This window comes from Xyrauchen texanus, chromosome 24 (assembly GCF_025860055.1).
Source record: "Xyrauchen texanus isolate HMW12.3.18 chromosome 24, RBS_HiC_50CHRs, whole genome shotgun sequence".
Taxonomy (NCBI): domain Eukaryota; kingdom Metazoa; phylum Chordata; class Actinopteri; order Cypriniformes; family Catostomidae; genus Xyrauchen; species Xyrauchen texanus.
The window spans coordinates 21,061,320-21,080,793 of record NC_068299.1 but is presented as its reverse complement, the minus strand read 5'-3'; the positions used below and the strand labels follow the sequence as shown (position 1 = coordinate 21,080,793).

Sequence of the window (19,474 nt, the reverse complement as noted above, 5' to 3'; positions counted from 1 at the left end):
CTACATACATCGATCAGCCACAACATTAAAACCACCTGCTTAATATTGTGCAGGTCACCCTCGTGCTTCCAAAATAGCATCAACTGACAGAACTTTGTCAGTTCAAACCAGTCTGACCATTCTCTGTTGACCTCTCTCATCAACAAGGCATTTCTGTGCACAGAACTGCCGCTCACTGGATGTTTTTGGTACCATTCTGAGTAAATTCTAGAGACCGCTGTGTGTGAAAATCCCAGGAGATCAACAGTTACAGATATTCTCAATCCAGCCCATCTGGCACCAACAATCATGTCAAGGTCCAAATCACTGAGATCACATTTTTTTCCCCATTCTGATGGTAGATGTGAACATTAACTGAAGCTCCTGACCCGTATCTGCCTGATTGTATGCACTGCAGCCACACGATTGGCTGATTAGAGAATTGCATTGTTGGTGCCAGATGTGTGTTTTTAGATTATATAACTGGTAAAGTGTGTTTTTGTAGATTATCTGACTGTTGATATGTGTTTGTAAATTATATAACTGGTAAAGTTTGAGTTTGCAGATTATCTGGATGCAGATTGAAATAGCACCTGCATTTATTACTTTAAAAAAAAAAAAAATCCCTCACAAATACACACAAAAGAAATATAGTGTTTCATTAGAATGAAGATATTTTTGTAATCAAGAAATGTTGTTAGAATTTAACTTTTACACTTTTTAGGAAAGAAATTCCAAAGAATAATCTTCAAGCATCTGTCACTTAACCCTTTCACACATACTGGTGTTAACGCCTGGCCCCCGCAGAGTAGCATCACACATTTGTGTTTCTGCAACAGCCAGTGCTGCCCGATTTGAACCGGTTTTCATGCCAACACTAAGCTGCACTGCCCAAGCACCTGTAATTCAAATTCACCTGTAATTCGTTACTCATACAGTCTTTTCAAGCACACTGTATGTTTATTTTATGACACGGTCATCCAAATGGTCACAAAAGTAGCACTATAAAAATGTACTGCTCATATACAAGTCAACACCAATATGATCACTGATTCAAGCAGTCATGTCTGTTTACATTAGGTGGCCATTCCATTATCAATCATAAGTAACTCAAACAGCAACTCAACAGTCTTTTCAAGCACACAGTATGGTTGTTCTTTGAAACAGACAGCCAAAATGTCACAAAAACACCATGATAACAGGCAACAGCTCACCTATATGCAGTCAACACATCAGGGAAATGTGATCATTCCAATCCAGCCATCTTTTTTTACATTAGGTGACAATGTACACACACACACACACACACACACACAACTCTCCGTAGACATAATGATTTTTATACTGTACAAACTATCCCTAATAGCACACGTACATCATCCAGATGTCTATTTTATATTTTTTGCTCATCTGCATTATGTCTAAAGACATATGTCAAAAAGATGTATCAGATGTCAATAAGACAGCAGATAACAGACATTTATGTCTAGAATGTTGTAAATCTGATATTCTTAAGAGGTTTAGTAGATGTTAGATGCTTTCAAAATGAAAAGATCTAAAACAGAAATCTCAGAGACATACATAGATTAAACCAGTACACTCACACACACACACACACACACACACACACACAGTTACCCCTATCATCATTATGACTCTCCATAGACATAATGATTTTTATACGATTTATTCCATCCCCTAAACCCAACCCTCACTTTTTCTAGGATTTTTACATTTTCCCAAAAAATTATGTACTTTTGAATTACATAGAATAAAATGAATGATTGTTGGTGCCAGATGGTCTATTTGAGAATTGTAATTTCTGTGTGAACTATACCTTTTAACATTGTAACCTTTCCTTGTCTGATTGCTTTTGTTAGATACTGAAAAATGTCACGATCATGAATGTATTCAATAAAACAAATAAATTGGTAAGGCTTGTAACTTAAAGGATTAGTTCACCCAAAAATGAAAATTCTCTAATCATTTACTCACCATCATTCTATTCCAGCTGTGTATGACTTTCTTTAGCAGAACACATTTGAAGAAAATTGGCTCAGTAGGTCCTTAAAATGCAAGTGGATGTTGATTTGACTTTTGAAGCTCCAAAAATCACAGACAGTCAACATAAACGTCGTCGATATGACTCCAATGGTTAAATTAATGTATTCAAAAGCGATACGATCAAATGCAAAAAAAGATCAATATCTTTTCAAAGTTATTTTTAACTACAACAAATCACGTTGGCATGTTCACGCGAGAACTGACGCGTGTGCATCACATCCAGAAGAGCAGCACTGTTTACAACTGAATATGAACAACGCTGTACAGAAGCTTGTTTGGTTTAGATCTGTATCCAGTTACTCACAATGGTGCATTTGTATGCTTATCCTGGATGTCTCAACCTAGAGCAGAAGTGAGATTGTCCGTAACATGCAACGCGAATACGTCACAGGAGAGATCGCATGAGCTCCGCCCTCTTGTGAATGTGTATACTGCTGCAGACTGGAATATATTTTAGAGTTAAAAAAGTACTTAATTATTTATCTTTTTTGCACAAAAAGTTATCGTGCCGCTTTAGAAGACATTGAGATTTAACCGCTGGATTCGTATTGAATTTTCTTCAAATGTGTTCTGCTTAAGAAAAAAAAAAATAGTCATACACACCTGGGATTTCATGAGGGTGAGGAATGACAGAATTTTCATTTTTGGATGAACTATCCCTTTAAGCATCCCTGTTTAAAATCCATCTGGCAACACACTGATGACAAACATTTAAAAAGGTTTATTGCTCTCCCATTCATATACAAAACTATCTTTTTTCCCCATTCATATTAACCTGTCACCTAGCAGAAAGCAGCTGTTTGTGTGGCATTGCTATATGCACCTTAACCTGTCAGCTGGGCTGCTTTCTTAGCAGAGGGACAATGCACCGATATGACATAGGTAATCCTGAGTTACCTGGCTCTGAAACATTGCTCTGCTCCACAAAAAAATAAATAAATAAATAAATATACAGAGAGGTTGCAGCGAGAGTCATTTCCACGGTCTCTAATATAAAAATACCACAGGAAATAAGAAGAAATCCATTTCACAACCACTGTAATAGAGCTGTAATTATTAGCTTTTCAACCTGCTCTGACCCACAAATTCACTGCTTTTATGTCCCAGTCAAAGGAAAGCATAATGAAACCGCAAAGCCCCAAGTCCAATCACTAAAGGCAATCCAAATACAAAAGAAAAGATTCACCACATTTATCATGCAATGTAAGAGTTTGTGCTTCCTTGCACTGAAAATATGACTATTTTTAAATATGCACTGAAAATAAAAACAGACTATGATATACACCCAGTTTCCACCTGCTGTTAAGATGTGTTTTTGGTGATCCAAATACAAGTGGTCAGTGCTAAATACGGATGGAAATACAGAAATAATTAATTGTGTCGATACAATGAATTTTCACTATATTGTGATCATTTATCTCATGATATTGTATTGATTGCCATGTATCAAGATATATCGGGATATTTTCAGAGGCACTAAAGAGAAAAAACGGATCCTGCAGGATTCACGGTTTCTCTCACGGATATTCTGGACCTCTCTCACACGTATGGATCTAGAGCCGGGCCAGTCATTTTTTTAGATTTCACTCACCAAAGTTCAGAACAGAGATCTTTTCACTACGTGCTGAGAGTAAAAGTTGACTCTCTCTGTGTAATGTGAGTCCAAAGACTAGATTCAAGCAAACCATTTGTTGTTTAATAATGTCTCTTTTAAAATCCGTTCTGTTCTCTACAGTCAGTTATTTATAAAAAAGAACAATACAAACATTTATTTCTAATAACACATAGCATAGATGATGTAAAGAAGCCATTCGACCAAATGTCCCCAGTCATTTTTTCAGGTTTTTCAGAAAACACAAAAAAACTGAACCAAATATCATGAGGAGATGATTTAAGCAAAAAAAAAAAAATCATTTTTGGCCAAAAATTACTTGCGACATTATTTTAGGAAGGTGACGATATAAGTAAATACTTGTAAATAGTATAAATTAGACATCAAACATGTAACAATATCCTGTATATATGCAATATAATTTATACAATTTCACTATACCACATTTATTGATGTAATACATGGACAATATTGTTTAAAAAGCTAAAATGTCACCTAAATGATGAACGAATTATAATATAAAGATTTTAAAATGTATATGTCTGTAATTTAACAAGTTAGAAGGTCCCCTGTATAATGCATATCAGCATTAGATGAAAAAGAATTTCTTTAAAACTGTATGCGAGCAAAATGGACATTATAACTATCTCCAAATTAATTTAAATTAAAAGCGAAATCGAACCATAATATCATGATGTGTATCGCAATATGTATATTATCATGAGGTTGTTGGCGATACCCAGCCTTAGGTGGAAATGGTCAAATGTTTTATGATCAGGTCACTGAAACTACATACGGAGGTAGTCAAATTTGCATGTGACCACATCGCATTTAAGGTGTGAAACTCTAATCCGTCCTAAATGCATTCCGGAAAACCTATCAGTAAATCGCTGTACTTAAACAAGAGTTCAAATTTGCCGGTTATGTGCTGCTCTAAAAGGTAATATCCATCCGATCTGAAAATGTAAAAAAGTGGATACATATTGTAGCACGATAATTTCATGGATATTCTTCAGTATGTCTGATATCAGAATTCTGCTCAAAACATGCACAAAGATACGCTGATAAAAAAAGAAGCTTATTTTAAAACTCCGACAAAGCAAGAAATCTGCATATACAGTGAGGAAAATAAGTATTTGAACACCCTGCTATTTTGCAAGTTCTCCCACTTAGAAATCATGGAGGGGACTGAAATTGTCATCGTAGGTGCATGTCCACTGTGAGAGACATAATCTAAAAAAAAAAATCCAGAAATCACAATGTATGATTTTTTAACTATTTATTTGTATGATACAGCTGCAAATAAGTATTTGAACACCTGAGAAAATCAATGTTAATATTTGGTACAGTAGCAATTACAGAGGTCAAACGTTTCCTGTAGTTTTTCACCAGGTTTGCACACACTGCAGGAGGGATTTTGGCCCACTCCTCCACACAGATCTTCTCTAGATCAGTCAGGTTTCTGGGCTGTCGCTGAGAAACACGGAGTTTGAGCTCCCTCAAAAGATTCTCTATTGGGTTTAGGTCTGGAGACTGGCTAGGCCACGCCAGAACCTTGATATGCTTCTTACAGAGCCACTCCTTGGTTATCCTGGCTGTGTGCTTCGGTCATTGTCATGTTGGAAGACCCAGCCTCGACCCATCTTCAATGCTCTAACTGAGGGAAGGAGGTTGTTCCCCAAAATCTCGCAATACATGGGCCCGGTCATCCTCTCCTTAATACAGTGCAGTCAGCCCTGTCCCATGTGCAGAAAAACACCCCCAAAGCATGACGCTACCACCCCCATGCTTCACAGTAGGGATGGTGTTCTTGGGATGGTACTCATCATTCTTCTTCCTCCAAACACGGTTAGTGGAATTATGACCAAAAAGTTCTATTTTGGTCTCATCTGACCACATGACTTTCTCCCATGACTCCTCTGGATCATCCAAATGGTCATTGGCAAACTTAAGACGGGCCTTGACATGTGCTGGTTTAAGCAGGGGAACCTTCCGTGCCATGCATGATTTCAAACCATGACGTCTTCGTGTATTACCAACAGTAACTTTGGAAACGGTGGTCCCAGCTCTTTTCAGGTCATTGACCAGCTCCTCCCGTGTAGTTCTGGGCTGATTTCTCACCTTTCTTAGGATCATTGAGACCCCACGAGGTGAGATCTTGCATGGAGCCCCAGTCCGAGGGAGATTGACAGTCATGTTTAGCTTCTTCCATTTTCTAATGATTGCTCCAACAGTGGACCTTTTTTCACCAAGCTGCTTGGCAATTTCCCGTAGCCCTTTCCAGCCTTGTGGAGGTGTGCAATTTTGTCTCTAGTGTCTTTGGACAGCTCTTTGGTCTTGGCCATGTTAGTAGTTGGATTCTTACTGATTGTATGGGGTGGACAGGTGTCTTTATGCAGCTAAACAGGTGCATCTAATTTAGGATAATAAATGGAGTGGAAGTGGACATTTTAAAGGCAGACTAACAGGTCTTTGAGGGTCAGAATTCTAGCTGATAGACAGGTGTTCAAATACTTATTTGCAGCTGTATCATACAAATAAATAGTTAAAAAATCCTATATTGTGATTTCTGGATTTTTTTTTTTTAGATTATGTCTCTCACAGTGGACATGCACCTACGATGACAATTTCAGACCCCTCCATGATTTCCAAGTGGGAGAACTTGCAAAATAGCAGGGTGTTCAAATACTTATTTTCCTCACTGTACATGAGATTTTAGATAATCAAGTTATCCTCTGCTTTTGATTTTAAAGCCACGAAGAGACACACACAAAAGCAATATGTCTCGGCTGACCACTGATTGAATCATTAAAGGCATCTAAATACCAGGTGGAAACGGGGCTACATTCATAAAATTTTTAATAAAGTTTTAGAAAAATAAATAAAAAATTGCATATGCCCATATGGTTTTGTAATAAAAAGATGGTGAGGTTGAACTATTCCTTTAAGAGCTATGCGAATGAAAAAAATTAATAATAATTAATATATATATATATACACACAAAATTAAGATGCTCTGTCAGCTTATGGCAGATATGACTACAATGGCAGGGCTCTTTGGAGTTTCAGGGCTGTCCCTGAGCTGACAAAGGCAGGCCCAATTACAACAGGCAAAAATGAAATGCATCCTTACACTGTGTGTCAGCTCAAAGTACTTCTGGCAGGCCAGCTGATAGTGCATTCCCTTGACTAGCTCCAGAATCTGTGAGAATGAGAGAAAGAGAGAGAGAGAAAGATGGGTTGGTAGGAAGAACGAAGACAACGAAAAATTAACAAGACAAGAGAAAGGAAGAGAAATTAAGAAGAGCAAGGAAACAAATGTGGAAAGCAGTTAGAGTAATAATAATAAGGGGGGCAATTAAGAATATAATAACAGTTGGTTTCACTAACATTTTGTTTTTTTAATTTATAATAGGGATGGGTAATATTGGTCAACAAGTTAATTAGCATGCTGTGCTTCAGCCGCAAGCCAGTTGAAATGATAAAACCCTCCCAAAAATGGTAAAACACATTTTAAAATACATACCCTTTAAAGCACCACCACTAGTCACACATATTCCGATGGACGTATTCAGCCGGTGCATCGCTAACTAGTCGTTTTTGAAAATATGTAGCTTTGCACATCCCTAGTATATATAATCTGTGTTGTGTTAATCATAAAACACTTTGGCACAATCCAGGTAAAAGCATTAGATGAAATGTTAAATCAATATCTAAGCAGAGTCAGATCTTACTAAACTATAACAATGTGCTCAAACTTCTCCAAAACACACTGACACAGGAAGGTTTCAGGTGAGACAATATGCCATTTTTTTTTAAACCTTTATTTCTCTTCTATTTTGCTCTGACCTCCCCCGGTGATGCTTTTAACATGGTATATTCCCAGTGGTAAAGCATAGCATTCCACCTCAGCAAGCATATCGGCAAGAGCAGAAATGCATAATACATGAATTTAAAGGTGAGAGCCAACATCATCAGACACCTAACTTGAGCTCCGGAGACAGAAGCTACCTGGAAATGAAGCTAACACAGTATACACTGCAAAGCACTAGGGTAGGGGTCTAATAATATTCTGAGAAAAACAAGTTGCATATCACTATTTTAACAGAATGGCTGGGATAACATGGCCAGAAACAGCAGACTAAATACATTAAACATTAACATGGCACTTATTATATGTGTCGCTATAACTGCTGTTGTGCTGTGCTTCATTGGCACTTATTTTTGCATGTAGCTAAATATGCTTTGTACATTTTGCTACCTCTGAAGTGGTTTTGATTTTTTTTTCTTCTAAATATTAAAATACTTTCTCCTATCCCAGCTTAATATGCAGGAACAACTATAAGCAAGCTATCTGTGGGCGGATTTCCTTGAAAACAGTGAACACTGAGGCGCTACGTATTGCTCAACCAGTGGCATGAATTTGAAAGGGGCTATATGTTTGCCGATCTTTAGCAGACAGGGGAAGGTTTGGAAATTATTCCATTGGTCATCATTTTTGCAATTCCATTTGGTGGCGCAGACACTTCACCTTTTTGTAATTGTCACATTACAACATATACCATTATTCTTTTGTATGTTGCTTTGGTAATAAACAAAATGCCTCTGGTTTAGTAACCTAATAGCGAACAAACATCTTTAATTAAACAATAATTGCTTTGGATGTACACGTATTAAGATGTGACAAATGCTGGGAATAGGTTTATAAGTGACACTTATGCCACTCTGCATGTTCTCACTACTTCCCTCCACTGTTTGAACTGTGAACCACATATGTGGTCCTTTAATCTGTGCTTCCTGAGGCAGAACTCATGCTGTGATTGTTTCTAACAGTGAGTGAGTGAGCTGAGCTCAGTTTTCCACAATAGTTTCTCCTTCCCGACAGGAGTCTCTTTTGACTATCATCACTCCGTCAAAAGACAGGTTGACTGAGAAGGTTGGTATTCTGCATTTTAATCACCTTACTGCCCAGGCTTTTCACTTTTTCTGTGTTTTAATTATCCAGCGCACTAGGTGGACTCTGCAGCGAGAGGGCCACATGCTGCGAGAGCTTGGGGTGAACATTAAACTGTTGCTTCACACACCCAGAGGTCTACGACTCTCCCAACACTCACAGTCTATAAGGACACTGCTTGGTGTCTCCAATGAAATTATGAATTTAATTGGATTGGAAAAGTGCTACCCTTGGAATGGTGACTTACTGCCAGCTTTAAGCCATTTCCCTCAACCGCACTATGGGTGGAACTGGAACACCTTAAAGCAGGAACCAGGGGCACACTAACGCACTTGCAATTTATATGAAATTTATATGAAATTCTGCTAAATAAGGCAGAAATGCTTCATCACTGTGAAAAAGGTCCCTTCTAAGCTTAAAATTATAAGAGGCATTTAGAAACCAAAATTGTACATTTTAATGTTATGTAAAAAATGTTGCATGCAATTCATTGGAAATATTAATAAAATTCCATGTTTTATTGCTTACTTTAGTAGGATAAACAATTATAAAACGGTGTTGGGTCGCTACTTGATGTCTAATGTAAAATCTGGGTCCTGACACAATATTATTTGAGAACCACTGGCTTAGATACAGTATTATTATCAACATTAAGTGGTTAAATTAACTTTTTTTTTTTTTTATAAAGTGTTTTTCATGAAATTGTTTAGTTGGCACATATCGTCATGCTTATTTACAGCTCAAATTAAAAAATTCCAAAAGAAATTGCAACTCTATGATGTAGTTGTATTTTTGATTGCTTCTTTCAGCCATATTAGCTAAAATCTTAAGACTACCCCCAAGAGACCGTATGCAACATTTGACTTCATTTAAATATTCTTTTTAATAGCCTTTTAATGCTCAACTTAATGGCCTTATTAAAAGCAGTCCGTTAATTACATTAGTGTCTAAGGTTTATAACTCCAAGAACATTACAGCAAGGCCGGACCATCTAATTTCATTGCCTGGCCCACTGAAGCACTTTAATGTGGAAAAAGTCAGCTGAAATGACTTTAAAGTGTACTTTAAATAATGCTCGAAATCACCGGATACAGCAAAGGTCAAAGCAATCAACACAGAGAGTTGGAGCCTTCGTTTACACTCAGGAATCCAGAACGTTACTTCTTTTCATCATTAATATTCCAGAAGTCCAACAAAATCATTAATATTCCAAAAGTACAGCTGAAAAGACCTTTCAGGGATGCCTTGTTAAGAATGAATCATTGCATTTTTGTAAGATTATATATAACGGTATCATTTTAATTGTCTTCTTAATCATTATTTTGTTTGATATGTTGTTGAGTAGAAGAGACATTTAAAAGTAAATCTTTTTTTATGTAATGTCAAATTATATTTTAAAGCAAAAAAAAAAAAAAAAAGAATGAATATGACATATGCAGATGAATTAATCCAATCACAATCAAACATCTTAATAAATGAAAAAACTACTGTCAAGTTAATTGTACAGTGGTTCGCAAGAAAATGAAGACTTAAGACATTATAATGTATTTATTTATTATATTTAGTGCTGAACTCACTAAATGAACAGCCCAAGTTTTAGTCTTTAAAGCCCTTCACACCTTCTATGACCCTCATTAACCCAACGGTCACTTCTGTATCTTTGCACATTTTGCTGAGCTTGCTTAAATGTGTTGTACTGGTTGGACCAACCTGATTGATCCCAATGGGGGAGATTTTATAGGACTGCAACTTCTGTTTCAGCAGCTCAGGGTCATTGTGGCGGAATGGACATCCTGTAAGAAAGAGAGGGAAGAGAAAGAGGTTATAAGTTTACCATCACAACAAAATCCCTGAACAAATCTCAGAAAACATGTTCTACAGGACAGTAGAACACGATCCACCTTGTGTATTATGCACATTGTTAAAAGCAGATTATCAATTAGGCTGAGAAATTAGGAATTTGTTATTATGAATTCAAGACCACCTGCATACTCAGCAGTCATTATCCAAATATTATTAATTCTCTTCGCTACAGAATTAAACACAGGCCTTAGGGGAACCGATAACATTAAAAATCAACAGTCTGCCTGACTATGACTCACCATGGTAGTCGCCTTGACTGGGTGGATTTGACAAAATCACCTTCATGCAACTGTAGGGGGTGTAGTCAGTGCGCTTGCCTTCCTTCCCAAACATGTGGCGGATGCTGTAGGCATATGCTTTGTCAAACTGCAGAGCGAGACAAAGACGAGAGAGGGACTATGAGTTTGTGGGTGAGGACAGAAAAGGGGGTAAGAAGAGTGGGGAGGTTATTTGTGAACCAAAGACATTGTCGTACATCAAGTGGGTTGTGGCAGGGTGTTTTCCGCTATGAAATATAGAGCTATTAGTAGGGACCTGCTGTAGTGTTGTCGCTAAACCGCAGACAGCTGTGACTGGATTATGGATATTGTGGCTGCTCTCACTCTTGCACCCCTCCCCGTCTCTATTTCAACCATCTCTACATGCAAACCTCTGCTGTATTGCCATCAAATAGAATAAAAAATTGACACATGCAAAGGAAAATCTAGTCATAGTTTAAGAGCTACAACACAAGAAATATGTAGAAATAAATACCAGTGTAACTGCTCACATTAAAGTTATTAACTACAAAGATCACAAAATAAATAAATAAATAAATAAATAAATATGAATTTACACTATAACATTCAGGAATTACAAAGAAAATATATGTAATTTTCACAAACTCATGTCAAAAGACATAAATCAACTGTTTACAGTTAGCTCTATGTACGTGACAATTGGGGCAGGTAAATTCAAAAGCGATAACATCACAGTAACAAAGCCCACATAATTAAACTAGTCTAATTGGATAAAAAAAGTCTAATATAGTCTAATTGGATAAAAAAAAGTCTAATATAGTCTAATTGGATAAAAAAAAGTCTAATATAGTCTAATTGGATTAAATTAACAGGTGCATTTCATGTTAATGAGGGTATTTTTTCTAAACATAAAAAAAAATGTCCAGTCATTATTTTATTCAATCATACAGTCAGGTCCATAAATATTGGGACATCGACACAATTCTAAACGAACAAGATGTGCTTTAACTGCAGACTTTCAGCTTTAATTTGAGGGTATTTACATCCAAATCAGGTGAACAGTGTAGGAATTACAACAGTTTGTATATGTGCCTCCCACTTTTTAAGGGACCAAAAGTAATGAGACAGACTGTAGCATTGATCATCAAAGGAAGATGGAACAATGAGTGGTGCTACAGTTGAGTGCATACATTTACATTCCTCTATTGTCTTTCAGAATTTATACAAATATAAGAAAACTATTTAGTAGTGATATTCAGAAGATGTATAACAGATATTTGATATATATCTGACAAGAAAATACACAAATCATTTACACAAAGAATCTGTTCAAAAGTTTATATCCCCTTGGTTCTTATTAGTGTGTTGCCTTATTGAGCATTAATGAATGCTTGCACCTTCTGTAGTATGTGCGCATGACTCCAGAAAAGTGTCAAAAGCTGGATGTCAACATCAAATAGCCACTATTAGGTAAAAATGTGCAAAAGAAACCAAAGAACGCACAGTACCTGGAGGACTTTTCTTAAGAATCAGAGGCAGCTGTACTGCTCCGACAAAAAGTAGGGACTCATGCACTTGTGTGAAGTATCACAAAAACACAAATTAAGAAACGGGGAATAAAAACGGTTTAAGAAACAAAAAACAACCTAAATTGTTTTGCAGAACAGAACAGAAAATGGGAACGAAATCAGCTTTGGTGTGAAAATATTTTTAAATGCTAGTAACTGGTTAATTTTGTTCTGATAATTTTTCAATGAAACCAAAGAGCAGAGGGTTAATCACAGCAAATGTTCAGAATTACACCACGTCCTGTTAGCCATAAAAAAATAGGCTTCTCTCTTTTTAGTAGAACATAAAAATTTGATTTGTTTAAAAACCAACGTTAAATAGAAATATAATTTGGGCAACAAAGTGACATTTAGTCCAAACGCACCCAGCAGTGTGCACATGCATGAAGGACAGAGAGATTTAGGCTATTAAATGATTTATGGTGGCCAAGTGACTACTTGATATATTTTTAGACTTCTGGGTATCTATTTAATATTAAGAATGCATTTACTGAAAATATGTTACTTGGTATAGGCAAGTGTTTACTTTGCTTTAGACTTCTATCCTGAAAATACCCCCACAAAAGGAACACATTTAAATGCTTATTTCTTACTTTGGGTAAGGCAAGCCCCTTATTTTAAGCTTATTTCAAAATGGGTGCCTTGTCTCTTGTGAGATCTGGAAACACTGCAACTGGTATATAACCCTTAGCACAGAGTCCTGTCATTTTAAAAGAATGTTATTACCCATTCTTTTAATTTCGTTCTAATGGTTACCATTTGGAAAGGAGGCTGCGGGAATGTCAGAACCGGAACAAAAAAATATTGTTTGCAGTCAGAACTAAGCAAAATGAAAAAAATAGTTTTTAGTTCCTGTTAAGAACCAAGGGGATGTAACATTTGAACAGGATCATTTGTGTACATTCAGTTATTATTTTGTCTTGTGGAATATATATAAATATCTGTTATGTCAAACAGCTTCATCGGGGCAATACTAAATACATTTATGATCCTCATGGTTTAAAAGAAAATAAAAAAACATTGCAGATTTTTGCAACTATACAGGAACTTAAGTCAAATAAAAATAAAAATGGTTTATGCACAATTAAAGCTGACTAAACTGAAATTGAAAACCAAAATTCAAAATGAAATATAAATAAAAACCATTAAACTTTTCATTATTGTAATAACCCTGGTTCACCAAGCAAATTATTTACATACTTCAGTTTGAGCAAGTCCTAAGACCAGAAAAAACCTTAAATCTCAAATGGCTACTATCATACAAATTAATATTGACATGAAATTTCCTTCTTTGAGCATTACTGAGTCTTATTTGTGCTTTGTGTAGCTCTTTCCATGCTAGAGCTGCCATGTATATCATCTTCCACCTTTAGAAATATGGTATATGCTTAAGAAACCAATGCACTGTTTGCATTTGATGAGGGTCAGCGCATTTAATCTCAGTGCTGAACTCAATCCACCAATCATGTACACTCTGGTAACTATCCAAAAGGGTAACTTATCCTCCCTGAGCTGGTAATGTCTGGGTTTAGAGAGGGGGAAAAAAAAAAAAAAAAAAAGAGTAAGGGGTGAAACAAAGAATGCAGAAGTATTCATTAGCTGCATTAAGATGCCATTACCATGGTAATAAAACCTGTGAACTTGACAAGGTGACTATCAGCAAGGTTGCAATTAAACAGGCCATAAAATCAACTTACCTAACCTCAAATTAATTATATTATGGGTCTATAGACTCAAGCAACCCCTCCAGTTTTAATATCAATACCCTACAACTGTTCTTGTTAGCCATTTTGTTCATTTGACGTACATTATTAACAATAGGGGTGTAACGATATTCAAACCGAACCGAAAAACCGCGATACAACAGCCACGGTTCGAACCGCGATACTCTCATGTCGAACCGAACGCGCCCCGCCCCCTCCTGCCCCGGCCCAACTCTCACTTCACTTTGTCACAAAACTATTTTTTCTTCCTTGACATTTGATTAAATAGTAATTAATGAGTACACTTTTAACAACTAATAAGAGCTATAGTTTTACTAAATATTATTATAATATTATTTACTAAATAAAGTGCATGTCACGTGATTTGTGTGATCGATCACTCTCGGGAGTTTACGTTTACATACGCGCTTCAGGATGGCAACTCCGCGGCAAATTGAGATTGAAGACCCTCCGGTCACATATATGTCTCCTGTGTGGGCAAATTTTGGTTTTCCAGTGGACTACAATAATGGAAATTGTGTCAGACAAAACGCGCGTCGTCTGTCGTATGTGTTTCACAAAAGTTGCTCATACGACGGGAAACACTTCTAACATGCAAGCGCATCTCCGGAGACATCATCCCGACATTGACATCAGCAGCACACATAAGAGACCTCAAAAACAGGAAACTCTTTCTACTGCTTTTAAAATTAAGCTACAGGCCGACTCAGACCGTGCTCAAGCAATTACCAAGGCAATTGGTGTTTTCATGGCGCTGGATATGCGCCCAGTTTCAGTTGTTGAGAACGACAGATTCACGCATTTGCTACGTGTGTTAGAGCCCAGATATCAACTAAAGAGCCGACCGCATTTTAGTCAGAATGTTTTGCCTCAACTTTACAAGCAACTCAGTCCTTCATCACGATCACGGCGCACTATATTACCGACAACTGGGTAATTGCAAATCCCGTTCTCCACACACGCGCTGTCTATGAAAGCCATACAAGTGATCATCTGTCGGAAATATTACAGGGAGCTGTAGCTGAGTGGAAAATTGACAGAGAAAACGCGACTGTTCCCGTCACAACAGACAACGCCAAAAACATAGTGAATGCAGTTAAAGCAGCCGGATTTTCACCAAACATTCGCTGTTTTGCACACACTGTTAACCTGGCTTCACAACGGGGGATGGGCGTTAACCAGATGTCACGGCTTTTAGGCAGAGTGAGAAAAGTTGTCACTTTTTTCCATCGAAGCACTACTGCTGCAGCAGTGCTCAAGGACAAACAAGAGATGCTCCAACTGCCTACACACAAGCTGATCCAGGATGTCCCCACCAGGTGGAACTCAAGCTATGACATGCTTGAGCGCTACCTTGAACAGCAGGCTGCTGTTTTCTCAGCACTTACAGACAAGAATGTTAAGAGGAACATTAAGGACATTCTTACTCTATCTGATGAAGATGTAAAAGTAGCTGAGGACATTGTTCAGGTTCTCAAACCACTGAAAACGGTAACAGCTCTGTTGAGCACTGAACAGCTGCCAACCGTTTCAATGATAATGCCACTGAAACACACCATCCTGGAATCTATGAACGTGAGTTGCACAGATACAGCAGTTGTGAAAGATGTCAAATCTGCCATTGTGTCCGACTTCATCAACAGATACCCAGACTCTGACTCAACACTTGTGCAGTTTCTTCATACGAGTACTGCACTTGACACACGTTTTAAATCTCTGCCGTTTCTGGATGAGACCACGCGCAGAATCGTCTTCAACAGCCTGATAGAGAAGATTCTGGAATACCATCCCTCACAGGTATTTTTGTTTAATTGTTTTAATTCCAAAATGAGTTAATTTAATAAATTTGATTAATTTAAATTAATACGTTTTAAAAAAAATACATTTTATACAAATTCATTGTTTATAAATACCACAGACCTGCAACATATATCTTACTAGTAGTGAATATGTCCTTTGAAAAGCACTTTACATATATAATTTTTTAAACTCTAAAATCTAAACAGAAACTTAGATCATCAGAAATGATGAGCATCACTATGTTTTTGGTAGTTTTATTTGTCAGATATGAATTGCAATTAGCAATAGTAGCTTAAAAATATTTTGTGGCTTTGTCCTTCCTTAATGTTAGGCCCAAGCCTCAAAGGAGCAGTCAGAAGTGGCATCCAGCAGTGAATGTGATCCTCCAGCCAAAAGAGCACCAATCGCGGAACTGTTTGGAAAGTTATTTCCAGTGGAGACGAGCACACCTGCATCCAAGTCTCTGTCTCAAATGGTGAAAGAGGAGGTGCAGCGTTACAAGGAAGTGCCGACTCTTCAAGTGGAGTCAAATCCACTTGCATGGTGGAAGGACAAAGAGAGCCAGTTTCCCCATTTAACCAGGTTGGCTAAATCCTTCCTTGGAGTCCCTGCAACATCAGTCCCCAGTGAGCGAGTGTTCTCTACAGCAGGGGACATTGTTACAGCACAGAGAGCAAGCCTCTCACCTGAGAATGTGGACATGATGGTATTTTTGAAGAAGAATTTAAAATTTTAATTTAACATTTTAGATGTATTATACATTTTATTTTATTAGTCAGTGGAGGCATTATTTCATTTTAGTTGACTCAGGTGTGCAGTTTATTTTTGACTAGTTAGTGGAGGCATTTATTTCATTTTAGTTGACTCAGGTGTGCAGTTTATTTTTGACTAGTTAGTGGAGGCATTTATTTCATTTTAGTTGACTCAGGTGTGCAGTTTATTTTTGACTAGTTAGTGGAGGCATTTATTTCATTTTAGTTGACTCAGGTGTGCAGTTTATTTTTGACTAGTTAGTGGAGGCATTTATTTCATTTTAGTTGACTCAGGTGTGCAGTTTATTTTTGACTAGTTAGTGGAGGCATTTATTTCATTTTAGTTGACTCAGGTGTGCAGTTTATTTTTGACTAGTCAGTGGAGGCATTTATTTCATTTTAGTTGACTCAGGTGTGCAGTTTAATTTTGACTAGTCAGTGGAGGCATTTATTTCATTTTAGTTGACGCAGGTGTGCAGTTTAATTTTGACTAGTCAGTGGAGGCATTTATTTCATTTTAGTTGACTCAGGTGTGCAGTTTATTTTTGACTAGTCAGTGGAGGCATTTATTTCATTTTAGTTGACTCAGGTGTGCAGTTTATTTTTGACTAGTCAGTGGAGGCATTTATTTCATTTTAGTTGACTCAGGTGTGCAGTTTATTTTTGACTAGTCAGTGGAGGCATTTATTTCATTTTAGTTGACTCAGGTGTGCAGTTTATTTTTGACTAGTCAGTGGAGGCATTTATTTCATTTTAGTTGACTCAGGTGTGCAGTTTATTTTTGACTAGTCAGTGGAGGCATTTATTTCATTTTAGTTAACTCAGGTGTGCAGTTTATTTTTGACTAGTTAGTGGAGGCATTTATTTCATTTTAGTTAACTCAGGTGTGCAGTTTATTTTTGACTAGTTAGTGGAGGCATTTATTTCATTTTAGTTAACTCAGGTGTGCTAACTGCTGTAAAGAAAATGTGAAGCCAATGTATAAAGTTAAGTTAATAAAGATAAAGTTAATAAGTTAAATTATTGTTGTTGTTTTTATTAAGTTAAAAGTGAATCTAGTGTTATTATTATTGCTGGTGCCCTGCCATGAACCCTGCCCCCACAGCAAACAGAACCGAACCGAACCGTGGCTCCAAAACCGTGATATGAACCGAACCGTGGCATTGGTGAATCGTTACACCCCTAATTAACAAGCAATTGTTTCTAATTTACATCAGTACAGCAACTGATCTAGCCACACTCAACAGGATGTGGAATTGGAATTTGAATTGAAATGGCAGAAAGAGGAATTTATTGAAATGCAATTTTAAATTTAACACTGATATGTAGAAAACATATAAAGCCTCAATTTAAATTAAATTCTGAATATGGCACATGCTTGCTCTACAAGCAGAGTGTAGTCTGACTTCACCAAGTGCAAATGTTCCCTGTTGCATGTGTGCACTCTGATTCAAATGGGAAATGACCTATTCACATCTTTTCTGTCCTCTTAAATGTTTACACAACCAGAACAACAAAGTATCTTATGGTATATGGCAAAACAATCAATGCATAGGGTCTCCAACCTCTCAGCTCTGTACTGTCAGCCGGAATCCTTACAGACAGTTGGTTGCTATTCTCTGCACAATCAGCTAATTAGAATAAAAATAATTACAGTATTAATGTCAACAGCCTCTCCAGTAACGTATGCAAATGCACATCTGATGCACTTCGTATTCATTCCAAAGTAAACATGAAGAAAAAAAATGTGTACCAGAATAAATGGTAATAAGCATTTTTGGTCCATTAAGTGAAATATACAGGCATGTCAACATAATAATTTTTGTTGGTTTCTGTAGATTGTATTTAAAAACGTTTTCTTCTCTTTTCTAATGTATTAATATAATTAAAATATTTTTTTTCCTGGAAAACATGTTGTGTATATGTATTCTTAAATAATATTAAAACGTACAATAAAAGCAATATGCTATTCTAATTGTACATATTTAAAATTTTACTGGTTTGCTAATCTAAGTTTGATAACAAACGAAAAAAGCACTCTTAATTCAATTCTGAAAGGTGCACAACCCTGCAGTTTAAAAAAGAAAACAATCCTGACGTGACCTGTTCCATGCTACCTTCTGGAAAGCCTCAGTCTTATGTCCTCTGGAATTTGTCATTTATAAAGCTGTAACCATTTTTTTCTTTTTCTTTTTTTTATTATTCTGTTCTGAATCTTCTTGCTACCATGAATAACTATAAAATTACAATGTACCAAATATAATATGTGTTATGTAATTTCATAAAGCTAAATGTGCTGCTTCTCATGAAGGAAATATTTGTACTGTTAAATAATAGGTAGCAGTAAATTGAAGTACTTTTTTTCCCTTGGGTATATTTTAACCAAATTGTATGTATAGTATTTAATAGCTCCAAAAACCTTTTTTATTTTTATAATAATTTTTTATTCAGTGTACTTGCATAGAATATTTAACCCATTGACATTGCTTTAATGTATCGCCAAAAAAGAAAGAGAACCTAGCACTGCCTGTGAGTTTCGCTCTATCACCAAGACTACGATATCACCATTTGCTAAATGACTGAAAGTCTGGATATGGTCATAAAAGGCACAGAGTTATTGCAGCCATTTTTCTGCAGTTGACTGGCACCAAAAAATGCACTAGCCAAACAAAGGGGATTGAGTATGTTGCAACCAACGGCTAGTATAACTCTATCTAAGCTCCGACAGTCCACCCACCATATTGCAGAACTTAGTGTGGAGTAGGTGATTCTATTAGGGAAAAATAAGTATCTGGCAAAGCTGCTAAGTCTGTGTGAATTCATATCTTTCCATGTGGGACAGCAGATAACATTGCGGGAAATCTCTGTTTTGTTCACGAGCACACATACTGTTTGTATGCACTCCAGACAGAGGCAGAA

At 36.7% G+C, this 19,474-nt stretch overlaps 1 protein-coding gene across 1 annotated transcript in view; it reads right to left on the bottom strand.

Moving 5' to 3' along the window:
* The window catches only part of LOC127617429 (DNA primase large subunit-like), a 102,793-nt gene that overhangs the window by 3,952 nt on the left and 79,367 nt on the right, over positions 1-19,474 (bottom strand). The window contains exons 11-13 of the mRNA XM_052089394.1: positions 10,712-10,838; positions 10,320-10,402; positions 6,789-6,857 (exon numbers count right to left, since the gene is read on the bottom strand). Of these exons, the coding sequence (XP_051945354.1) occupies positions 6,789-6,857; positions 10,320-10,402; positions 10,712-10,838 (279 nt within the window). The remainder of the gene's footprint in view (positions 1-6,788; positions 6,858-10,319; positions 10,403-10,711; positions 10,839-19,474) is intronic.